The sequence below is a fragment of the Somniosus microcephalus genome, chromosome 6, assembly GCF_052327205.1.
Source record: "Somniosus microcephalus isolate GS21.2 chromosome 6, FLI_Smic_1.0, whole genome shotgun sequence".
Taxonomy (NCBI): domain Eukaryota; kingdom Metazoa; phylum Chordata; class Chondrichthyes; order Squaliformes; family Somniosidae; genus Somniosus; species Somniosus microcephalus.
Genome location: NC_140992.1, coordinates 223,041,958 through 223,068,329, shown reverse-complemented (window position 1 = coordinate 223,068,329; position 26,372 = coordinate 223,041,958). Strand labels below are relative to the sequence as shown.

The 26,372-nt window shown below is 43.4% G+C and overlaps 1 protein-coding gene across 3 annotated transcripts in view; it reads left to right on the top strand.

Annotated features, from left to right (window-relative positions):
- The first annotated feature begins 1,376 nt into the window (after nt 1-1,376).
- The window catches only part of nkd1 (NKD inhibitor of WNT signaling pathway 1), a 103,733-nt gene continuing 78,737 nt past the window's right edge, over nt 1,377-26,372 (top strand). The window contains exons 1-3 of one of the 3 annotated variants that reach the window (XM_085991459.1): nt 1,377-1,841; nt 1,964-1,996; nt 2,148-2,272. In XM_085991459.1, the coding sequence (XP_085847585.1) occupies nt 1,817-1,841; nt 1,964-1,996; nt 2,148-2,272 (183 nt within the window). In that variant the 5' untranslated portion in view covers nt 1,377-1,816. The remainder of the gene's footprint in view (nt 1,842-1,963; nt 1,997-2,147; nt 2,273-26,372) is intronic. The other 2 variants (XM_085991460.1, XM_085991461.1) reach the window with 2 other exon arrangements.

The following is a 26,372-nucleotide window of genomic DNA, read 5'->3' as shown; positions in this document are numbered from 1 at the left end:
ATGAAATCTGCACTTATGTTGTGAGGCCCCAATCAAAAACTTGCTTTGAAATGCTGCAGAGTTGTGGTCAGCACAGTGCCCCACAGATCCCAGGGGCACACCGTTGGGCATAAGCATACCCGGGATCACGTGGGGCGGTGCTCCTTTCACTAGCCAATCACGAAGCAGAAATCTCTGATGTCCGACATCAATCAACTTGTAAATTAGACAGTGTGAATATTTATTTGACAAGTACAGTACTTGGCTTTAAACAGCACAGGGAATACTTTGGAATAAGTACTGTTATTTACTGGAAGACTTAAAAATTAAATCATCTCTTCCCTCAAATCGAGCCTTTACAGTTGCCTGGTAGGTTGATGTGTTCATTTTTAATTATTTAGACAATTTTCTCACCCCCCCGCCCCTTATGCCGTGCAAACAGGCTCCTGCGCCTGTTTGCACCAGCCATAAAAATTTTCAGTATAATTGCTGCGTAGTTAGTGGCCAATTAGCCCAACTTCTTGCCGCAATGAGGATTTGACGTCGCAGCGGATGATCAGCCTAGTCGGAACTTGACAGAGCGCAAGTTCAGGATTGCATGCGCAAGCTGAGAGTAATCATAGAGTACGCCGTCATACCGATCGCAAATTCTGCCCCAATGTCTTTTTAATTTTCCTTTACAAATATGCGGGTGAGAGTGCCAACAACTGCCTCACCAAACTGGGAGCATTTTAAATGTAGGAGTGAGAATTTTAACAAGTTGAAGATATTTAAGAGAGCCCGTAGAGCTTTTATTTTGTGTCAAAAAGCAAAGTAGTGCATTATGCTGGAAATTTGAAACAAAAACTGAAAATGCTGGAAACACTCAGCCGGTCAAGCAGCATCTGTGGAGAAAGGGAACAAAAGTTAACGTTTTAAATATAACCCATGGTCATGTTACAGTTGAACAGCTTTAAGGAAAAGAGCAAGGGAAAGGAGTAGGGATTGCCAACTCTGGTACTTCTGGAGGTTTTATCACATGATCTCCCATCTCTAACCGCTCCGTCAAAGGCCTCATCTCCAATATTTTTCTAACAAATAAATAAGTGTTAAAAAGAAATAGGGAAACAACACTTTTTTAATGCACCTATGATTTTTCTCCCAGGTTGCTCGCAGCAGTGTCCAGGAGACTATTAATCTTTAATTCCTGGAGACGCCGGGACAAACCTGGAAGGGTTGGCAACCCTAGAAAGGAAGGAGGTGGGGGGTGGGACAGCAAGGGTTACACTTGAAACGTTAACTTGTTTCCTTTCTCCACAGATGCTGCCTGACCTGCTGAGTCTTTGCAGCATTTTCTAGTGATTTTAATTTTGTTGTGAGTGTGCTGTGCCTCTGTGTGGACTGATGTTCCTCGATCTTTGGCTGCCTGCTCCCTTGGCTGCTGCTCCCGCCTGGCTGGAAGTGAATGTTGGAGCTGCTTTTATTTTGGAGACTCCAAAGGAACCAAGTTTCCTTTCATCTGCCGCCCGCCAACCAACCAATAAAAGTGGGGGCCGGGGCCAGAGAAGTGGTGTAATCTCAATGAGGTGTCAATCATGTCCCCTGGTGGGTGAAGTTTCTTTTGGTTGCCGCCTCTCTCTCTGTATGTGTGTGTGTGTGTGTGTGTGTATGAGGGGGAGGGCTGTGGAGCGGCGAGAGAGAAAGAGCTGGGAGCAGACACAGGGATCAGTCGGTCTGCTGCAGGATGGAGTGAGACTCCCTCTAACCCGACCGGAGCACATGGATTTCTAGCCCGGGACTAACCCAGCAACCTCCAAATGTCCCCCAAATACAGCCAGATGCCTAAAGAGCGGTAGACATGGGTAAACTTCACTCCAAGCATGGTAAGGAAGCGGGGATCAGAGCCTTTATACTCGTTTTACTGTTAAAAAAATTACCTCTCTCCTCATAGTAACCAATTTTTCTTTCTCTTCCCCCCCATTTCCTATATATTCCTACCGAACAGCCGCCGTTTGTAAACCCAGAGAAAGTCCTGAAGGTAGGCATCTATTCTCTTTTTTTAAAGTTCTTATGTGGTAAAACTTTACGTTTAGTTTTCTGACAAAAAAAAAGTTTCCTCCATGTTTGGTCATAGTTTGTGTTGAGAGGAAGAAAAGCCCACCGGCTCTTTTCTGTTCATCTTGCAATAGGTGACAGTTTTGTGGTGAACGCTTGTTTGAGTCGGAAGGGGCTGGAGGACTGGATCGTCAAACAGAAGTACAGCTCGGGACATCCGCAGGGCTTCCACCGAGCGGGCTGCAGGCTTTCCACCACGGTAAGGGGCTCCCTCCCATCCCCTCTCCTCAGCCCGGCCACTGCCCGTGGTCCCGGGCGGTACCTGGACAGTCTACTTGAGGAAGGGAGGGGGTTCTCCCTGGTCCGCGCTCTCGCTCGAGAAACTGTTGGGGGGGGGGGCTTCGTGCTGTTCATTTATCTCTCTCCCTCCACCCTTCTAACACCTTCGGAAATAGGTTAAGCTACAAATAGCTGATGTCTGTTCTAGAAACTGCAAGAGAATTCAGGTTCCCAATGGTTAGGGAGTTTTTTGGGGAGGTGGGGGTGGGCTGAATGGTACCAGTTGGTACAATGTAACGGCCGCGATTCAGATGTCATATGGAAAGTGTTAGAAATTCCCATTTGTACCATGCCTGTTTCTGTTTAACAGCCGGGCTGCTCAAGCTCAGAATCGACGTGTGATCTAAAGATGTTCTTTTCATTTCCACCCCCCCCCAAAAAAAAGTGTTGTACAGATGTCTGAAATATTCATCGACCCAGGTTTTCAGGGGTGCCAGTTTCTTGGGGGAGTGGGGTGGAAGAAGAGAGAGGGTTGTTTGAAAAGTTAAAACAGGCACCAGTAGGTTGGGAAAAGTCCAGGTGATCACTGAAGGAAATATTATTTAAAGTGCCTGCCTCGCGGTTTTACAAATGTACTCAAACTAGAGGATATTTTTCTTACATCAAAGGAACTGGATTCTGGCAGGATGCCTGGGAGACTGAGATCCACATCTCTTTAGAGCTCTGTGTTGTAACTAAGTGTGATTTTAATGTCTGGTGTTTTCCTGGGACAGGCATGTCGAATGAATGTCCAGAGCCTGCAGTAATTTTGCTGTCTCCTTCAAATTTTCAGTCTTGTCTTTGTAATTTGCTGCAGGATGCTGGCCCATACTATATTTTATATTGAAGCGTTTTGGGCCAAAATGTGACTAAATGCACGTCATTTGTTTTGAAGTGAATGAAACCTTAAAAGAAAAATGAGAAGGGGAGATTGGCCATTATCTGTGCAAAGAGGAGTGTTGAGGCCGCGATTCAGATGTCATTGTTGAGGCAAAGCTTTGAAGTGGTTACAGTTAATCCTTTGGAAACTTGGAAAATACATTTGAGTTGTATAAGCGTGTTGACAAATGCAATATCAAAGGCAGGTTATTTCAAATACATTAACTGTTTGCTTTATGTGCTCTTTATAAAGCAGACTGCAGTAAGCATAATGAGATTTAATAGCTAAGTTTTCACATTTAGTGACTGTTTTATATTTGTACTTTGTCAGTTTTCTGTATATTATGTTTATTGGTTGTTTGCCACAGAGACTTCTGATATTAAAATTGGCACATACATTTCCAGTCACTTTAAATCCCTAGCTGTTACTTGTTTTAAATTGTAAAGATTACAAATCAGATGAAATTTATCCAGAATGATGATAATTGGTTGATAAAGCAGGCGACTCCAAATGGGTTTGAATGCCTACTAAAGCTGGCTGTAATAAGGCTGCTTGGAATTTGCTCTAATCCTGCATCTGGTCCCCTTCTTGGTGAATGAATGGATTACAGGAGACGAATCCACACGTGGAGCCAAGACTTTCTTGGCTGCTGCACTTTTCTTACCACTGGGAGAAGAGTATGCTTTTTTTAAAGGCCCCTTGCCACCAACCCCCCACCCCCGTCCTCTAATAAAAGGAGAAAATAATTCATCTGTGTGCGCTGGATTCTTGTGAATGGAATGAAACTGTATCTTGAGTTCCTGCAGAGTGTTGGATGAAAAGTAACAGAAGCCATGTAACTCCAACAGCCTCTTGACAAGGGATCTGAAAGTCTGCAGATTCCATTCCCCAGTTTGTTAAACTCAGCCATCAGAGCTAAGTGTAATGATGTATATTTTTTCCACCCATAGATGTATGATGCATTTTAATTATAGACCGTAGTTCACATAACGCTTTAGAAGTCATGCAGCTTTCATTGTCCTACATATGCGAGACCAGGAATTCAAAATGAAAATTATTTTAAAAACAGTGAATTGCATTTATAATAGGAACAGAATACTGCAAGTATTTTTGTACAATTTTGATTCCACTCCTAAGCACACAGACTGTTATAATTCTGTGGGACTGTCAGTCTTAATGGAATAAAAGTCATGGGAAAGGTGTCAAGCTATAATGCTCTGTTGTTATTTAATGCTGTTGTAAGGCTCCCTAGTGGCTTAGTGAATAAATCTACACCACCTGGTGTAGTATTGGGGCACGTAGAGCATGAAGATCCCAGGCTGGATTTTTTTTTGTGTGTGTGTGCTGGATTAGCTGATCTCAGCTGAGCCAGCAGTGGGGGCACCATAAATAGTCCTCTGTGTCTCCAGGATAGGGAATGGGGGGGGCGGGGCGGGGGGTGGAAATCAGTGAAGCTTTCTTCTCCTGATCTCTGTCCAACAACTCTTGTTGGAACCTGCGACAGTGGATGGTGGGTGAGAACAGGATCAGGGTTGGCTGTGATGCATTAATGATCAGCATTCACTGTGTAAATTCACACATAAATAATGGGGAATGTACTGAAAGGTTACCGGTGGTTGTGGAATCATACCCCATCATAGGTTGTGCCTTGAGGAAAAGTGAGCAAATTTCTGGGTGAGGCGGCTTTGAAGTCTTTTTCTGCTGCCAGCTCTCTCCATCAGCCGGTGTGGCATCAATTGTATTTTTCACAGCAGGGTTGGTGGGACCCTCAATCATAATGTCTGTGCAGTGCAGATGGAGTGATAGGTATACGCATAGTGACATGCACGCACAGAGTGCTGTTTACCAGCCTCAGACAACTAATGAGATTTCTAATAATTGAAAGAAGTGTCTTTCAATTGCTAAAAAGTAAAGGGCAGTACCGTGGCCACTGAGTTTTTAGAAAGTATTTTTTTTTAGCAGGTTTCACACCATTTAGTTATATTTCCGTTAGTACATTTCTAGCAGTGCAAGACTACCTTTTCTAGATGGTCCTGTTATCGGATTGTTGTGAAATGACAGGTTTGTATTGTATATTGAGTAGTGTAAAAGACTGAACCACAAATAGCAAATGGAGGAATTCTCTTTCTCTCTCCTGACCCCCCTTCCACCCTTTCCCACCCCACACTTGGGTCAGATATTGTGAAACACTGCAGCTGCCTTCTGTTGGTTTCTTGTACATTGCAGTGAGTGCTTTGTGTAATTGTACAGGTTTATAGGGGCATGTGCTTTCGGACGACAAAGCATTTTCAATGGTGCATTGTTGCCGTAGTGAGGAGTATTTGGATAGGTTAGGCTCCTGGAATAATCCGCTGCAAAAATTGTACAGAGAATCGTCAGCTGGGTTCTGTGGAAAGTTTATACTGCCTCACACTTTTTTTTCAACCGTTTGGTTTTTCCCCCCCAAAAGTTTTTATAAATATATTTTTTAATTCAGATATTGATCAAAGAATGACACACTAATGATTAAAATTAAATACATATTTCTCCAGCGGGTATTTTGCCTGATATGTGACCTATGACCCTTTCAATTCTGGATTAAATGTGATGGGGCAATTCAGTAACATTGTAATTTTGAATTTGATTTCATTCACGTTCCAGATGTCTTCACTGTGGCATATTTTCAAAAATAGCATTAATGGAAACAATTATCTGCTTTGCTGTGTAAAGGAGATGGGGGATCTGTAACATGTACACTATTTGTGTTATTAAATGATTGGAAAAAAAAGCCATAAATTTACAGTTTGAATTTGACCTCCATCCATTTAGAAAGCTGCCATGCACTAATTCCTTCAATTGTTTCTTAATCATACCACAATTTTTTTAATTTTATTTATTCACTGGACATGAACCTTTTATGGAGTTCCCTCCCTGTATGGTATCCTCAGGGTATTCTCTACTAAAGCCAACTCTGTGTCAAAATGGTAGAAGTACCTCATTAGTCAACTTTCAGTTATTGACTCCTAATTGAAATGCCATTATAAATCATATAATCACTCTCCTATGGGATCAGTGTATGGTGGGAGGGGGTCCAAAGACACCTTCTAATCTGCTGGAGGGCACTTGATCTCGGCTGAATTTCAGTAGAACATTTTAGTTACATCACAGTATGAGTAACTTTGAAGAGAACATATCCACAGGGCCCTTTGTGAAACGAGAGACTGGAATTTTTATTTTATAGTGTATTCTATCACATTCTCTCTCTCTCCACTTTCCCCATTCCCTGTTTTTGAAATACTTGAAGCATTGTTGTGACACTGCAACTGACTGCACTCTAAATAAATGAGAAGGATACACAACATTATTCTAAATATTTATTGTGTTATATACTCTGTAATATTTAATGTCCCAGCGATCAAAGTAAGTCAGAAAGCTCTCAGTAGTAATAACTTTGGGTACTTCTCTTACCTAAGATGGCTGGAAATTGTAGGCTTTTATTTACACAAATGATCAAACTGCTACCCGGCACATGTCTTCCATTGGGTTGCTTTGTCGAAATCCATTAACCAACCTTGCTAAAAGGTCAAAAGGATTAACCAGATTGAGTTTATATTTGCTATAGTGTCCGGTAGCAGAGGCAATACTGTAGCACCCATTTAAAGAGAGACTGTTTTTTGCATGAATAGTGCCTACAAGATGGCAGTAAAATCTTTTTGTAGCAATTTTACATGAATGAAGATAAAATGTGTGAATTGTCCTTGGAAGGTCCTGTAGGTTAGGCATCGTGTAAAATGACAGCTTGTTTGTTGCTTGTGACTAATTGTAAAATGCACCAGAAGCTGCACATTTTATTGGTACTTTTACCATAATTAAGCATTAGTTTATGTGCCACCCAGTAATTAAGATTACTAAATCAATTTTTCCTAACGTCATGTTGAATTCAGCATAATTACGTAACATTGATTTTGAACGTGCCAATTGGGAGCTGTGGTAATGTCTAGTATGGGATTTCCTGTCCATTTAGAACACGCACATTATCATAGAATCATACAGCATTGAAGGAGGCTGTTCGGCCCATCTTGCCTGTGCAGGCTCTTTGAAAGAGCTATCCAATTAGTTCCGCTCCTCTGCTCTTTCCCTGTGAATTTTTCCCCTTCAAGTATTTAAGTAATTGTACAGATAAAATAGACCTAAATGCTCCGCATTTAAATATGTCTTTGGGTAGCTACTGAAACTGGTTGTTGAAAGCCTTGGTTAAGTTTTGAAGAAGCAAATGTTAAGTCAGGTTACGTGCAACATTTTTATGGAGCATGGGTTGAAGCTACTGTATGTAGCATTGGTTTTGAAACTTTTCTGTGTGGCCAATCACTGCATGTTTTGATGCATTCCTCGGGATTTCCTGCAGATACTGATATCCTTCCAGTCACTCACTGTCCAAATTTGTGAAAGCCCCTATCAGTCACCCAAAAGAAAACGTCGTAGAAAATGTGTTTATTAGTTCATAGCGACACAGATAATGTGCAAATACACAAAGAAAATAAAAAATCTGATGTCATGGATTCCCTAGGGCTCAGGGAGCCTGGTTTGAAAACCTATTTTATAGAATACTCAGTATACCCAGTCATGGCAATTGTGTTATAATCCATTTAGATCACTTAAAAAAAAACGTGAATGCCAATTAATAAATGGCAATCTGAACCTCTGCAACCCAATTGTATTGTTGTATAGCAACATAAGAACAGAAGAAATATGAGCAGGCGGAGCAGGCCATACAGCCCCTCGAGCCTGCTCCACCATTCAGTAAAATGGCTAATCTTTGACCTTAACTCCACCTTCCCGTCTGATCCCCATATCCCTTGATTCCCCTAGAGTACAAAAATCTATCTCAGCCTTGAATATACTCAACAACTATGAGGTGATGTGCATTGATACTTAGTTGAAGCCACATAAAATCGTGTCTGAAACAAAGGCATATTTAACATAACAATCAGAATTTGGCAAATCCTTCACTAAGATGTATTGAGAACGCAGCATGTATAATTTTGAATAAATAGGTCTGTAAAATAAAGTGGCAATAATTTTGTGGCCATTTGAACAATTGAGTTGGCTGTTTGAAACTTTTCTGATATCCTTCCAGTCGGCATACAGTTGGATCATGGAGGCTGATCCCAGGAATAAGATAGTAAATGATATGGGAAAGGTAAACCCAGAATATTACTTTTAAATTAAATTACGAATCAGACAGGATGGGGTGGGGGTGGGGAATCACAGGTTTAAACTAGTAAGTGGTTACATTTGGACTAATATCGGGAAGTTCAGTGGATTTCCCAGTAGAGTGGTGGAAGCAAAAACCCTGGATGCATTTAAGAAACAATTGGATGTTGCAATGGGGGGCCTGTAGGGTGTTTCTGGATGATAATTAATATGGGCCAAATAGTCTTCCTCATCCATAATCTATTATTTTTATAAAGAAAGTGAAGCATTTGGTGTCCTTGGGTGTAATATTTTGATGCGGGAAAATTAGCATTTATTTCTAAATCTTGTTTGAAGTGATCTATTGTCATCTTGTACTTTTGAGTTGTAAAACACTAAAGAAGCAAGAGCTTTTAATGCAATTTTTCATCTAGGTTATGTTAACATGCATGACCTCAAAGCACTGGAGAGGTACCACCAAAGCTGCCTCTGCAAGATCCTGCAAATCCATTGGCAGGATAGGCGCACCAACATCAGTGTTCTCGCTCAGGCCAACATCCCCAGCATCGAAGCTTTGACCACGCTCGATCAGCTCCGATGGACGGGACATATCGTCCGCATGCCCGATACGAGACTCCCAAAACAAGCGCTCGACTCGGAGCTCCAGGTGGGCAGAGGAAACGCTTCAAGGACACCCTCAAAGCCTCCTTGAAGAAGTGCAACATCCCCACCGACACCTGGGAATCCCTGGTCCAAGACCGCACAAAGTGGAGGAGAAGCATCCGGGAAGGCGCCGAACACCTTGAGTCTCTTCGCCGGGAGCAAGCGGAAGCCAAGCGCAGGCAGCGCAAGGAGCGCACGTCAAACCAAGCACCCCACCCACCTGCCCCTTCAACCACTGTCTGCCCCACCTATGACAGAGACTGTAGGTCCCGCATTGGACTCATCAGTCACCTGAGAACTCATTTTTAATGTGGAAGCAAGTCATCCTCGGTTCCGAGGGACTGCCTAAGAGGACTAGAGTTATACATTTCTAGTTTGTTATCTTTCAGTAAGTATCTGTGTTGCTCAAAGCTAGCCACCAGTTTACTTTCAGTTTAGTTGGACAGTATTTACATAGAATTACATAGAATCTACAGCACAGAAGCAGGCCATTCGGCCCAACTGCTCTATGCCAGTATTTATACTGTACATGAGCCTCCTTCCACTCTGATTACCTCTTCCCTTCCTGCCCCCATATCCTTCTACAGTATTTCCTTCTCCCTCATGTATGCATCAAGCCTCCCCTTAAATGTGTCAGTGCTATCTGCGCCATGTTGCAGTGAGTTCCACGTTCTCACCACTCTCTGCCACTAGGAAAGATTCTCAGCTTATGGCCATAGAAGAGTTGGCAGATTGGCTGCGATTCTCACTCATGCACTCGTGTCAGGGCCCCATCGTTATACTTTTTGATGTATAGTAATTTGTACAAGATATTTAACTTAAGGTGTTTTGATAGAATAAATAAGGCGAAACTTTCCACTGGCAGGTGGGTCGGTAACCTGAGGAGCGAGATTTAAGATAATTGGCAACCGAACCAGAGGGGAGATGAGGAGACATGCTTGAAAAGGCGGTGGAAGCAAATTCAGTAGTAACTTTCCAAAGGGAATTGGATATATACGTGAAAAGGAACAATTTGCAGGGCTATGGGGAAAGAGCAGGGGAGTGGGACTGATTGCATAGCTCTTTCAAAGAACTGGCATGTGCATGATGGGTCGATTGGCCTCCTTCAGAGCTGATTCTATGAACTTTATGCATTGGGGATTGATTTTAGTAAAGCACAGGGTGGGTCCTTGTGATAGCTATACAGAATGGAGATCAGTACCATAAGTTCACTAGTCATGCATTACTGATGTTGAATGCTGCTACCAAACATTAACGATCAAAAAAATGGATGTTGTAGGAATACTGATTTTCAAGTCGGTTTCTCCACCTCCCAGCTATATATGCAGTAACATGAATGTGGCTTCAGTTTTCTTTTGCGTTTCCTGGTTAAAAGAACACGTGCCATAATAGATACAACCACTAGCAAAAATGTACTGCCTTTTTCAAAAAAAATTCAGACCTGCACCAGTGACGTGCAGTTAGTGGCTTGGCACTCTGAAACAGTGAGAACTTCATTTTCCAGAACTGCACCACAGATAAACGATTGATTTGACAAAGGCGTTTTTCAACTATTTCCAGCATGGCAGTGGTTTTGAACCAGCCCATGCAAATTTCTCTGCTGACGCTGGTAGCTTTTATGCTATTTTCTTTTTTTAATTAATTCTTGGGATGTGGGCGTCGCTGGCAAGGCTGGCATTTGTTGCCGATCCCTAGTTGCCCTGAGAAGGTGGAGGTGGACCGCCTTCTTGAACTGCTGCAGTCCGTGTGATGAAGGTGCTCCCACAATGCTGTTAGGTAGGGATGTCACTTTTAATATTTACAGTACAAGTTTGTAGAAGTCCAAGCAGCCTGGAGTTTCTTTTCTTGGCAAGTTGGAAAACTATGAACAATCTACCAACATGATAATTGAACACATTCATTCAACAGATTGCTAGCTTTGAGAAAAGAACAGCAAAGCTGGTACCAAATGCAGCATCATCAGAGTGACTTTTGAAGCAAAGCTTTATTGAACTGTCAATTCAGGAATTAAAAAATCCTCTCCCTCGTCAAAATGGCCCTGGGGGCTGAGGAAGAATAAATGCAAACGTATTTGGAAAATTGCATGACTCCTTTCAAAACATGCCTTTCAGAATAGAGCTCATTAGGACTACAGCCATTTTTGATACTCCGAATGGTTGAATATATAGCAGCTACAGGTGACATTGCACAGGTGCTGCTTTTGCAGGTATACTCCCAGCCATTGTAAGCATGGCATTGGTGCTCCAAGCAGTTTTAAGGAAGGCAGTGAGATTTGTTTTGACTCCTAAAGCTCTGGGCTGTGTGCCTAGCATGCTTCTGCAGAGCAGGAGACATTTATGAATTTGTAAAGCATGTAGAATTTTGATGGCAATGAGCTGATCAGCGATGAAGATATTATTAAGCCCAGCCAACTTTTGTTTTTGGGAAAAGGACATTTTGTGATTTGAAATCTCTGCTAACTTTTTAGGCAGGGTGTAGACTGCCATTATACGTCTTTTTTCGCACTTCCCTATGGGATTTAGTGAAGGCTATGTCCCTTGGGCCAGGGGCCACGTTGAAAATGCACAGGGTATGGCTGAGAAGATTCTGTGCAAAGCCCATTTTGTTGGAGCGAAAGGCAGGAGCCGAAAATACATTTCAGTCTGGATTTAGGCATTTAAAGCCTGAGATATCAAAAATGAGAATTCAATTGTAAAAGGAATAAAAAAAGAAAGTTAATTGTTAAAAGGGTACTTACTGTAGGCAGACCAAGAGCATAATGCAGACAGACAGGAGCTCTGAAAAGTTGTGTATTGGAACTGTTGATGTGTAGCTATGAGCATGCTCTGTTTTCAAACACAACTTTATATACTTACAATAAAGAGGGCTCAGATATAGTTGTATCTGTGCTGACTTACATCTGGCCTCCCTCAGTTTTATGAGATTTAAAATTTTGCTTTTTCTGTGTGGAAGTACTGCTTGGTCAGCCATGCAGAATTATCTCTCTTTGGTGTCTGACACATTCACCAATGAAGTCACATTTCCTGCCTAATGTAGCTTGGGACCACAGTTCTTTCTTCCCTTCACATCCCCCCCCCCCCAACTTTGCATTAATATGCCCAAAATTTAGTTTCAGTAAAGCTGCTAACTAAGGTCAAAGGCTTTTATGATTTAAGTTACATTGTTTTTTTTGTGATGTTTCAGCATTCCCTCAGAATCTGTTACTATTGGTAGCTTGGGGGTCTCTGTTGCACTGGGATATCCGCTGGAGTCACCACAGGAAGCTAACTTTCAGCTATGGTGCTGGTTTTCTTGATTCAAATCCGAACTAGCAGAGGAAATACGGAACTTTAATTATTCAGCTGACTTAAATACTTTGTGAACATGTTAATGGTAAATTAATTACCTATTATTAAAATAAATCACTTTGTCAACCAATGGAGTGTGTTCTCATGTATTATTTAATGTCTTAATTTAAATAAATATAGCAGTCTCCCAAATAATACCTCAATTTTATTTGTATAGTATTTATTTTTCTGTCATGCAAAAGAAAGCTTCTGTTATGTTTGGTCCCTTCATATATCCACATCTACTGTATAAAAATGTGTTAATGTAGCAATAATCCTCACTATTGTAATTGAAGTCTAACTTCAAACTGTTTATTTCTTACATTTGGATCAAATCTGGTGTGTGCTGCAAAAACAGCAAATGTTGAAAACACCCAGCAAGTCAGGCAGCAACTGTGGACAGAAGAGACCAGTTAACGATTCAGGGATTAAACTGTTTTGAAGAAGATTCTGCACCCGATGCGTTAACTTATCTCCCCCTCCACCACCTTCACGGCTTTGTGGGCAACTACATTGACTGGTTATCTAGTAAGCTTCATAGGGCAGGAAGGTCCCAGGTTCGATTTCTGATCTGAGCTGATCTCACCTGGAGCAGCAGTAGGGGGTGCTCCAATTGGCCTCTGCCTTAGAGCAAAGAAGGGGGAAAATTAGCTTGTCTTCCTGTTCCCAATTCCTAAACAGTGATCCTTACTGAAAAGTGCACATGGGTGGGATGTTGGGTAAAGACAGGGAGGGCCTGGGTCACTTGTGATGACCCCCCCCCCCCCCCAGGACGAATAGCCTGCTGACACTTAAATGACTGCTTGGGTGAGGGATTAGCTTGCTTGTGTGAGAGGCAGGCCCCGGGCTGTTGCAAATTTGAACCGGCGACAGTGCGGGAAGCTCGCAGTTCGAGGGGAAGGAGGGAGAGCCGGGCATGGAGACCTGAGGCCAGACGGTGAGCGTGAGAAGAAGGACACCATATTGTGGAGCCGGCAACAGGGAGGAGGAGTCCGCGGAGACAGAGTGGCTGATGGACATCGCGTTCCCACTGCCATTGGACGCAATTGAATTGACTTTTACTGAACATGGCGCTGTAGAATAGCGACGTGTCTCTGTGAGCTCCCACAGCCTATTGTGGAAGTGATCAGGGAGTAAAAACATTCCATTGTAGTAATACATATAAAAAAATTGATTTGATTTGAGAGGGGCTGTCGGCACCCGGGACATCATGCCGTAACGCCTCGAGGAGGGGAATAGACTTGGTGGTGGTGGTGGGGGTCAGGGCAGTTCAATAACTTTTTAACAATAACTTGCTCATAATTCCAGATCATTATTGAAAGACATTCTCTTTCAGTGCTTGTAATCCTCAATGATTCCCCCAGATACCCAGGGAAAATGTGTTGTGTGGATTTCATTTTATAACAGTTTTAAAATACAGCTAACTAAGAGAAAGTGGGTTCCTTTTTGTAGTTTTGTAATGTGCATCTACTAGCACTTTTTGTCTTAATTTTCTGGAGTAAAGATGTGTGTTCTGAAACTTCTATACTCTAGTTTTTATTGAATAAACCAATAATCGACTTGCTGCTTGATGATGTGACCTGTACTTTTTCTTGTTAACAAGTACGTGGAGGAAAAGGAAATTTCAAAGCATTATTATGCTGCAACTATTTAAATAAAAACCTCTTTTAATTGACGAAGCTATGATTTACCGGTATACCCTTTGTTTAGAATATATTTACTGGTTGAATATTCCCATTCCTGGTCCTGTGTACTGTATGGGGCAGCTGGTACTCATAGAAATTCCAAACAGCGTTGCATAAAAAAAAGCTGAGCTCATGAAAGCCATTCTTCTGTGTTTACAACTTTTAAAAGACCTGCGAATTCCTCAGTCAAGTGGCCTATTTTGTTGAGATTGCTGTTGACTGCATAAATAGCTGGACCACAAGAATTCAATGTGTTGCCTCAGTTGAAGAGAAGAAAGGGTGTAGCTCTTGTGTTGCTGAGTTGTGCATTTTACAGGGAAGCACACGTCTTCGCAGACCACTGGGTGTGGAATTTGCATTTAGCTTGTTTGGTTCAATGCCGGCTTAAATATATAAACTATCCAGTAATTATGGCCTATTATTTGTACATTGTATCTTGTGGAAAATATGCAACATTAAATAATGACGTAATCCGTTAGCTCGGTCATTTCAGATGCTTTGAGATAAAGGTTTATTCACCAAGTTTGGTATTTGCAGTTGGTATTTTTGCTTTCCTTTTGAGGTTTGCCACAAATTCTGTCCACTTCAGTTGGAGGTCCTGCGCTTTAATTGGTGCGAACCTATAGTAAAAGGTGAACTAAGTACTTCCTGAAAAAGCACAGAAACTGTATATACATGGGGAGGGAATTACAAGGTAATCGCACAATCTGAGGGATTTGGAAGGAAGTCAAATACGGGTAACCTCACACATTGTAAGAGGGAAAGGTAAGCAGATTGCACATTATTACTCCCTTTGACCATTGTATCTCATCTTAATATTTGTGGGGGGTTTTGTACCACTTTTGACATCTAAACAACTGGGGATTTGCTGGTATTCAAACCCCGTGGACTAATGTTAAAGAGTGCATATCAGCTTTACTGGTGGAAGCAAATACATGATATTGGTCATGTAACTGATAGGCCAGTACTGTAATGGAGTGCAGCTGCTGATCGCAGTCCTGACTTTGCCTGCACTGTAAATGAGATGGTGTTGCTGCCTGTGGAGACATAGAGAACCAATTAAAGAGGTAATGCTTCCAGTGGCAGCAGCATCCATTGAGCAAGTGTAATTGTTAGTTGCCATATGTGCTGTGGAATCTGCGCTGTAATATAAATTGAGCAGTTTTTGCAACATGGGAGCTCCAGTATATTGCAAAATCACAGTGCAACAGTCTTCATTGCAGCAATCCATATTATTTTGTTTCTTGAATGAAACATATGATACACTTGTACATTCATTTTGTTATTTTTGTAGTCCCCTTCAATAATGTTTCATAGCAGGGAAAGCAAAATGACATGCAGATATAAAAAGTTTTCTCCTTTTCATTACCTCATGTTGCAATCTCTACACGTGCTGCTGTCCCCTCCATTAAACTATTCAAGTTTCAATACCTACATAATGCCTTCCTTTACTCAAAATTGTCTTGCAGCACAGCAACAGATTTTTCTGATGAGTCGAAAGAGGATGTTTTTGAAACAAATGTCCAAAAGATGGATCCAAATCCAGTACACATTTTGAAAGCAGATATTAATTACATTGACCACTCATGGTCTCAATTCCTAATTCAGAAGAGGGGGTAAACAGCATTGGACATATAATAGTTGGAACTTTAGAAGACCTGATTTATTTTTGGCCATTATGGCCTGGATTTTGCACTCCCGACGACTGCGTACGCTGTTGTAAGCCTTCAGAAAGGCCCCACAAGTTCTGGGTTTCCGCTTGTTCTGGGTTTCCACAGGCGCGAAAACCTGGAACTTGTGACCTCTTGACAGATCTACCGCACTGACTCAAAAATCACTTTCGTTGGCGCAGAGTTGGGCTACTGCCCAGCAAATGCCCATGAAACCCTTACACCTGGTAAAAGCAGGTGTAGGGCCTGCTTTCAGCAATGTAAAGGTTAATATAAATCTTAAATAAAAAAACATGCACAAACATTTAAAATTAGCTTATGTAAATTTTGGCCCGGATTAAAATATTTAAAATTATTTTTCCAGAAACTACATTTTTATTGTATATTCTTTATTGAAGGGACTTTTAATTAAATTTGAAAATAGGGGAACATTTATTTTTATTCCAGTTATATAAATTATTTAATTATTTGAGGATTCCTAATTTGCTTATGGGTATTCCGTTCGTAAGCATATTAGGAATCCTCCTTTCTGATTGGAGGACCTGGCTCATGTGATCCCAGGGATGCCTCCGAACCACCTGTGTCCCTGGGATCTGTGGGCCATTACGTAGGTGTACGCCTGCAGGCCCAGGATACACAGGCCGCGATTTTCTCCTCCGTGTCGGGATGGGTGTGGGTTAGCTGGGTTCCAGTCCCGCCCCCAGCTGCCTCCGCTCTACAGACGTGATTTTCCCTTGATTGGCCTTGTTAAGCCCGATCTACCGGCCAATTAACAGGAAGCGGGTCTGATGATGTCATTAGATGACGTGTCATCTGCCGGTTTCCTTAAAGGGACCTTGCACAATTTTATTTTGACAGTTGATTTTTCAGTGTTTGACAGCATTGAGGTGCTGAAAACACTGACAATCACTGCGCAAAAGTAACCTCTTGCACCCAGGCTCTCCAATGACTCCCTCCATATGCTTATGGAGGGAGTCACAGCACGCAGGGAGGTTCTCTTCCCTTCCAAGGGCGGAAGAGACCTCCCCAGGACACCAACTTACCTTGCACCTCCACCCAACCCTCTCTATCTACTTTATCACTTCCCCATCTCACTATCCACCCCTCACACTCATCCTCATTCTACTGCAAGCATACCAACTGACAACACACAAGGGTGGGCACTTGAGAGGTTTAGCCAATGTCCATGTGAAGTTTCTGATAATGCGTTGTCATACAATTTAATCTCTTTTTCAAAAAATGCCCCTGATTGGACAGATCTGAGCGCACATTGAGAAAAGTCTTACTGAGTTCCAGTGATTGTTCAGTCATAACTCTTGCCACCCCCCACCGCCACCCCGCCCCGCTATAGTGATGAGTGTGCATGGAATGGCTTGGACAGTAAAGGGATGCTTCATGGTGCTGGTGTGGGATGGTGTCAATCTGGCGCATCATGTGGCAGCCAGGGTTTACAGCATCAAGTGAAGAAAGTCTGGCCACGGTGATGCCATCGCTGGCCTCCCGGCGTGCAATTTTGTCAGGGGCTGATACCCTGTGTCCTGTGCAGCATCAGATGATGGCGGAGAAGGTTGGTGATGAGGTTGGTGATGTTGGTGTTGGGGATGAATGATTTGGAGGACCACGGTCTGATTGTTTCATTGACTCCGATGTTGCTGCAATAGCTGGCAGCTGCAGGTGAGATGACAGAAGCAATCTGTCACTGGTGAGAGAGGTTCTCCCAATGAGGTGGCACTGGACATATAGTTGGATCTAAAAACTTGTAAGCTAAAGAAATCTGTATATGTATTAAAAATGCAGTAACCAAAATTTACTTTGCTCTGAAACTCACCATGTGCAACATGGCTTCCTTGACACCACTTCTGCAGCTATCATCTTTTCACAAACATTAGACCAGACTCACAACACGCCACACTTACATGGCGTGTTGTCCAGATGTCGTGAAACCTGACCCAGAAGCGGGAAAATTGAAAAACAGCCTGAAAACTACTGACAAGTACCTGGTAATAAGGCAGTTAATTGCCTTTAATCCGTTTCCCGCCGCTAGGTGTCCGGTCCATTTGCAAATCGGGGACCCGACACTTGGGAAGGTTGTTTGGAGGCGGGTTGACGGCGGGTTTGGAATCCGCCGTCAATCAAAATGTCTTTAACCTCTGACCCGCCTCCAAACCCACCCTCTGAGCAGTGGCAAAATCGCGGCCACAGTCTTCAAAGCCCGCGAGCCTGAAGGTAAGTGCGGATGTTTTATCGGGTCAGAGGCGTACTCCGGAGGTACGCCTCCGACTGCAAATTCCGGGCTAATGCTACTGAATTCTGGGTACTCCACTTGCACCTTTAGTGACCATTAAATATGAAGTAAAATCCTTATAATGACCTTTGATACTCTCATTATGACAAGCTATTGTGGTCCATTCTGTTGTTTCCAATTTTGTCCCTTTTCTTTGTGACTCTTGCTGGGGTATGGTGGTGATGAATGCCTCGTATCTCACTCAATTGTTTGTGTGTCAGCCGAGAAAGTGAGTGTCAGCAGATTATTCTACAATGGAGGAATGATATCATAGCCAAGCTGAATCCTGTCCTCGTTCACACTTTCCACAAGCACTTTTTTGCAGAGCTTACTGCATGTAAATAAGGAGTATTTTTTTCTTAACCTCCACCTTGGAGGATGTGAACTTGCCACCACATGAAGTAGTTGCGGCGAATAGCATAGATGCCTTTAAGGGGATGCTAAATAAGTACATGAGGGAGAAAGGACTAGATGGATCTGTAGATAGGGTTAGATGAAATAGGGTGGGAGGCTCATGTGGAACATAAACATCGGCACAGGCCAGTTGGGCCGAATGGCTTGTTTCTGTGCTGCAAATTCTATGTAATCCTTCCCTAATCTAGGAACAAAAAAAACTAGAGCCCCAATGCCATCCTTGCTGAGATTAGATAACTATAGAAATAGGATTGAAATGGGACTTTTATAGTCAATGCTGCTTTTACTCATTAAGCAGTTGAGCGAACCAATTTTGTGTGGGTTATGGGTTGTGCCCTGCACATTGTAGTGAATTATTGGGCCAGATATTCCGATGCCTACGAGTGTGTATGTGCTGTGTACGCGCTGTGCACACACCCGTAGGGACATCGGAAATGCCGGTTTTAGGCATGCCAAGCGCATGCACTGAAAAACGGCACTTCCGATCTGTCAAGAATGCTCTTGACAGATCGGACACCTGCTCTGGAGAAGGGCCTCTGCGGGCGGATAGTTCCGCTTTCTGGAGACCCTCCGCCCGCAGAAAACCCTTAGAAATCTTAAGCCTGGTAAAAGCAGGCATAAGGCCTGCTTTGACCAGCATAAGATTTGAAAAAAGTAGAACAAATATTTTTTTTCCACTCATTTATCATTTAAAAATACTTTAAAAAAGGTAAGTTTATTTTTAACCTTGTAAAAAACTTTAATTATTTTTTTCAAAATATTAAATTTTTGTTTAAAATACTTAGGCCTAGAAATTCGGTAGGCTTAGCGCCGCATTTGAGGCGCTAGAGGGCCTAGCGCCGGAGTTATGGCCCGTTGAGAAATTCCCTGGGGCCCTAAATCGGCGTTGCACCGGTAGCGCTGCGCCGGCACCGATGACATCATCGGTGTGCGCAGCGTCCCGGTTGCCGTGGTAACCCGGCCCCAAGCCGAAATTCAGTTGCGCCCGCCTCGCCCGTGGCAGGCGCAACTAAGACTCTGGCAACAGAGTCTTCCCCCAGTGTGCGCCGGCGCATAAAGGTGGAGCGGCGGCCGGCCGCGTTCCCGGCGGCCGCCTGCCCGCACCTCCCTTCCCGGACTCCTGCATTCCCCCCCCGCGGCCCTGATCAGTGTCTGATGCGAGCCCGGCACTTCCCCGAGGTGCCGGGCTCAGATGTCGGGTCAATCCGCCGGACAGTTGTCGGCTGCAGGCAGCTCCTCCTTAACAGGAGGAGGAGGCCTGCAGTTCCCCCGCCTGCCGCACCGCATCGGGTGCCGCAGCGGGGGATTAGCGCCGGGAAACCCAAGTTCACGCCCGTTTTGAGGCGCTAAAGGAGGGTTTTAGCGCCCGCCGCCGTCTGGGCCTGGCGCACCCGAATTTTCATCGCGTGCTGCCGCATTACCGCTGGCGCAAACTTTCTGGCGCTACAGCCCTGGCAAGACCAAAACCCAATTTCTAGGCCTTAATTTATTGTAATTTCAACTAATTTTAAAAATGTGATTTAAAATTTTTTAAAAATGTTTTACAGTGTTTTTGGGGTGATCTCCATTCATATATTTGACAGGTCTATCTGTCAAGTGTATGAAGGGAGATTCCCTTCTTTGATTGGCTCCCCATGGCCCATGTGATCCCAGGGACGCTTGCGATCCGCATGTGCCCCTGGGATACGTGGGCCCTGCGCATTTCGAGTTGAAGAGGCCCAGGAGCGGAAGTGTCCGGACCTCGGGAGCCCTCAGGTAAGTCCGTAGATTTTTTCCAGATCGGAGGCCTCCGCACACGGGAAGCCTCTGATCGGAAAATACGGCCCATTATTTTGTTAAATGGGAGCTAAGTTGTAGTAGCTTTATAACTGGGGACAGTCTTACGATGGGTGATTCATTCAACAATTATTATTTGAGAAGCATTTCCCCAGATGCAACGTACCAGTGAAGGGTTAAGGTGAATCCTTGCAAACTTCGACTGAGGCAGAAGCTGATGTTCGGAACCTTTATACTCTTAGAACTGTGGTACTTGGCTGACCCCATAGTTTGTAACATCTGAGAAACGCCAACAGATACAGTGTAAACTTTGAGATATATGTCTGGATGTTGTAAGAGGAAAATGTAGACATGAAAGTGATTCCAGGCTTCTGCAAACAAAAGCTGTCAGTTTGAAATAGTGCTCTGCACAGTTTTCCAGTTCAAGAACTGAGGTTGCAAAAAATTACAAAATTGAGATGAAAATGTGTAGCATGGTTGTCTCTACATTTACTTTATCATGTTGTGTACTTGGCTTATTACCCTGTTTGGAGGATCAGCCAAGCATGTGGCGCCTCGGGGGTCACTAAATAGCTTGTTCTTAAATGAAGAATCATTTTAGAGGGGTTATCTTGAAGTGTTCCAGAACAAGATTGTACAGTACAGGACTTTATGGTGTCACGCTTAATTTCTCCGATAAGTTGAAGTGACACATTTGTAAATCAGATGAAAAGGTTTCGAAAGACATCAGTGTTAGCCCAATAGCTCAATTTGTAAATGCACTGCCTGATATGCAACTGGATCATACAGGCTTGGAGGGTCCTCGGTTCAATCCCCAGTATGTGAGAGTTCGCCCTTCTCAGGATGGACAACAGTAGGCTTGCTATAATTGGCTTTTGATGCTCATAGGCTGTTAAAAGGAGAAAGTTGGGCAGGTTTACACTCTTGACTGGTATTCAGCAACTCCTGCTGGAAAGTACGCATGTGTGGATGTTGGGCGAGAATGGGATCAACCTCAGCTGTGATCTTTTTTCCAACCACCACTGTGAATTAGCCTGCTGACACCAACTGTGCAGGCTTATGCATAAAGAATAACCTCTTGAACGAGGTACTAGAGAACAGCTGGCACCTGTGAAACTGTGCCACAGCACAAACCAGTGCCGTCGGGAGAGAGAAATTGGAGGAGTCATAGAGTTTTACAGCACAGAAAGAGGCCCTTCAGCCCATCGTGTCTGTGCCGCCCATCCATCCCTGTCCAGTCTAATCCCATTTTCCAGCATTTGGTCCATAGCCTTGTATGCAATGGCATTTCAAGTGCTCATCCAAATGCTTCTTGAATGTTGTGAGGGTTCCTGCCTCTACCACCCTTTCAGGCATTGAGTTCCACATTCCAACCACCCTCTGGGTGAAGAAGTTCCTCCTCAAATCCCCTCTAAATCTCCTGCCCCTTACCCTGAATCTATGCCCCCTTGTTATTGACCCCCCTACTAAGGGGAAAAGTTCCTCTTTATCTACCCTATCTATGCCCCTCATCATTTTGTACACCTCAATCAGGTCCCCCCTCAGCCTTCTTTGCTCCAAGGAAAACAACCCCAGCCTGTCCAGCCTCTCTTCATAGCTGAGGCGCTCCATCCCAGGTAACATCCTGGTGAATCTTCTCTGCACCCTCTCCAAAGCAATCACATCCTTCCTATAGTGAGGCGACCAGAACTGCACACAGTACTCCAGCTGTGGCCTCAGCAGCGTTTTGTACAGCTCCATCATAACCTCCCTGCTCTTATATTCTATGCCTCGGCTAATGAAGGCAAGTATCCCATATGCCTTTTTAACCACCTTATCTACCTGTTCCGCTGCCTTCAGGGATCTATGTACATGTACACCAAGGTCCCTCTGACCCTCTGTACTTCCTAGGGTCCTACCACTCATTGTGTATTCCCTTGCCTTATTTGTCCGTCCAAAATGCATCACCTCGCACTTTTCAGGGTTAAATTCCATTTGCCACTTTTCTGCCCATCTGACCAACCCGTTTATATCGTCCTGTAGCCTGAGGCTTTCCTCCTCGCAATTTACCACCCCACCAATTTTCGTGTCATCTGCGAACTTACTGATCATACCTTTTACATTCTCATCCAAATCATTTATGTAGATCACAAACAACAAGGGACCCAGCACCGATCCCTGAGGTACCCCACTGGACACAGGCTTCCAGTCACAAAAGCAACCTTCGACCATCACCCTCTGCCTCCTGCCACTCAGCCAGTTTAGGATCCAACGTGCCAAGGCACCCTGGATCCCATGGGCTCTTACCTTCTTGACCAGTCTCCTATGCAGGACTTTGTCAAAAGCTTTACTGAAGTCCATGTAAACCACATCCACAGCATTTCCCTCATCCACCCCCCTAGTCACCCCCTTGAAAAATTCAATCAGATTTGTCAGACATGATTTACCCTTGACAAAGCCATGCTGACTATCCCCGATTAATCCTTGCCTCTCCAAGTGGAGACTAATTTTGTCCCTCAGAATTTTTTCCAATAATTTCCCTACCACAGATGTTAGGCTCACTGGCCTGTAATTCCCTGGTTTATCCCTGCTACCCTTCTTGAATAATGGTACTACGTTAGCTGTTCTCCAGTCCTCTGGTACATCCCCTGTGGCCAGAGAGGTTCTGAAAATTTGTGTCAGAGCCCCTGCAATCTCCTCCTTTGCCTCCCACAGCAGCCTGGGATACATCTCGTCCGGGCCTGGGGATTTATCCACTTTTTGGCCTGCTAAAACCGCTAGCACCTCCTCCCTCTCGATGCTAATATGTTCAAGTATGTCACAGTCCCCTTGCCCGATTTCTATGTCTGCATCGTCTTTCTCCATAGTGAACACAGATGCAAAAAATTCATTTAAAACCCCGCCTACCTCATCTGGCTCTACACACAGATTGCCACTTTGGTCCCTAATGGGCCCTACCCTTTCCCTGGTTATCCTCTTGCCCTTAATATACTTATAAAACATCTTAGGATTTTCCTTTATTTTGCTCGCCAGTGTTATTTCATGGCCCCTCCTCGCCCTCCTAATTTCTTTTTTAAGTACGCCCCTGCACTTTTTATACTCCTCTAGGGCTTCTTCCGTCTTTAGTCTTTTGTAACTGCCAAAAGCCCCCCTTTTATTCCTAATGCATTTTTGTATATCCCTTGTCATCCAAGGTTCCCTTTGCTTGTTGGTCCCACCCTTGACCTTTACAGGAACATGTTGGTGTTGTACTCTCTCTATTTCCCTTCTGAAAGTCCCCCACTGTTTTGATGTGGATTTTCCTATAAGTAGCTGCTCCCAGTCCACTTTGGCCAGATCCTGCCTTATCATATTAAAATCGGCCTTCCCCCAATTTAGAACCCTTATTTCCAGGCCGTCTTTGTCCTTTTCCATGACCACCTTAAATCTCACCGAATTATGGTCACTGTCGCCAAAATGCTCTCCTACTGACACTTCCACCACTTGCCCGGCTACATTCCCTAGAATTAGGTCCAGTACCGCCCCCTCTCTTGTAGGACTTTCTACATGTTGGCTCAAAAAGCTCTCCTGGATGCACTTTAAGAATTCTGCACCCTCTAAGCCTTTCACACTCTGACTATCCCAATTTATATTGGGGAAGTTGAAATCCCCCACTATTATTACCCTATTATTTTCGCACTTTTCTGAGATTTGCCTACATATCTGTTCCTCTATCTCCCCCTGACTGTTTGGGGGCCTATAGTACACTCCCAGCAAAGTGCTTGCCCCCTTTTTGTTTTTAAGTTCTACCCATATGGCCTCATTAGAGGAACCCGCTAATATATCATCCCTCCTTACAGCAGTAATTGACTCCTTAATTAATATTGCAACACCCCCTCCCCTTTTACACCCCCCTCTGTCTCGCCTGAAGATTCTATACCCCGGAATATTGAGCTGCCAGTCCTGACCCTCCCTCAACCATGTCTCCGTGATAGCAACAATATCGTACTCCCATGTGTTCAACAACAACTTCAGTTCATCCACCTTATTTGCAAGGCTCCTTGCATTAAAATAAATGCCTTCCAGCCCTGCCAGATTCTCTTTTGCCTTCACATATTTGCTCTGCCTTCCCAGCTGACTTGTTTTTCCCTCTGTATTTGGCTGTAAATCACCCCCTACTATAGCTCCACTCTGTACCCCATCCCCCTGCCAAGTTAGTTTAAACCCCCCCCAGCAGTGCTAGCAAACCTCCCCGCAAGGATATTGGTTCCCCTCTGGTTCAGGTGTAAACCGTCCGACTTGTACAAGTCCCACCTTTTCCAGAAGCAGACCCAGTGATCCAGGAAACTAAAGCCCTCCCTCCTGAGGGGAAGGAAGCAAAGAAAGACACTAGCTCGATGATGCTGATCACGTAATGGCTTTCATCAATTTTCAAATTTAAATTTAAACTTTCTGGCTTTATTGTCATGAAGCATAATTTTTTTTTCCAATTTCCCCCATTCCCAAAATACTGTTGTTGTGCTCGGGTATGGCTCCACAGATGTTGGCAGCTCTCCAGCACATTATCCACTGGACATTGAGCCAAGACGATGAGTGTCAGCCGTTTATTTGATCTCTGAGGACATCACAGCAGAGTCCAATCCTGCCCTTCCCAGCTAGTGTCACCAGATAGCTCTCGGGAGCAGGAACTCTCTCCCTGCCTGACTTTTCCCTGATTCTGAGGCCAATTGCAGTCTGGGCTTTCTCCTGGGCTGAGATCAACCACCTCAGCACTAACCTGGGTTAAAACCTGGAACCTTTTTGTGGTCTGTTACCACACCATGCAGTACATGCATTCACTGAGCCTTCAAGGGAGCTTGGTGAGAGAGGTTTGATAATGAATTTGAGGAAATGAAATGATTGGTTTATCATAGGATCACTTTAGATCTATAGTTTGGACCATATAGACTTAAAACAAAAAGACTTGGATTCATTAAACATAATTATTATTTCACAAGTAATACATCAAATAATTTCTACATCTGTTGTTAAATTGGAAGGGAATTCCTGAGAAGGGAGTGCAAAGCCTGATTTTTAATTTCCTTTGTTTGCTATTGAAAATTCATAAGAGGTGTCCAACGAGCCACTTATGCTGCACTTTAATGGCTCCAAAGGACTTTGCAAGTAATTAGACCATTTGGTATACTGAGGCTACATCTTGTTAGTACAGAACAATTTATAATTGAATTTGATTTTTTTTTTCACTTTTAAGACCAGTAACGCGCAGTCCCATGGCTAGACTCATTAAGAAGTTTGACTAGTCTGTTAGATTTCCATTTAATTTGAAGCTCTGTTCTCTGTGGGGACAGTTATACAGTTTAATTTTTTTTTATTTTTGTAAAGTGACACTGAATTGTGGAATGTTGGCAGGGATGCAATACACGTTAACCCTTTCTCTGTATTAACTGTTTTCGTGTGTAGAATTCCCATGTGTTAAGGGCAATGTCAGCATAGGCTTGTATATGGACATGTTTGGAGAATTCCATGGATGTTTTACCTCTGATCTAACAAAGCTAGGCACAGAATTGCCTGCCTTCTGTTCCTTGTAGAATGTTATTTTTCAAGCTGTAATATGCATTGGTAAAGGATACTGTTTCTTTGAAAAGCTTAATATGCCAACGCAAATGCCGATACTGTAAAACACAACCCTGTAATCTTTTGTGATTTTCACTTGTTTACCCAAGAGTTACTATGGTGATTAGTAGAAACTACAAACAGCTGAACACAAATTTTTGTTCATGGACCAGTTTATGTTGAATTCCAAAAGTTTGCTCCATTTTGGAGGTCTCCCCTGAGAACCCCCATAAAAGGTTAATTAAACAGTAAAAGAGGGGAAAAAAACCCAAATGGACCTAATCCAGTGAAAAATATATATTTTAGAGTTATTGTACTTTTTTTTGGCTACCTTTTGCATGCTAACAAGAAAATGCCCCTTTGCCCTGGTTAATTTGCAGTTACATTTTGTGATCATTAGAGCTATGGCATGAAATCTGTTGGAAATGTAGCACCAAAAATAAACACTGCAAGGTCGGATTTTGGTCGATAGAGCTGAGAAATGTGGAATTGGGGAAGCTGTAGAACCTAAATGTGAAAATCCAGCCACTTAAACTGAAATTTCACACCTTCTGGAGAAAGAGTGCACCCACCTCCTTTTATACGAGTCTTGTCAGGGGT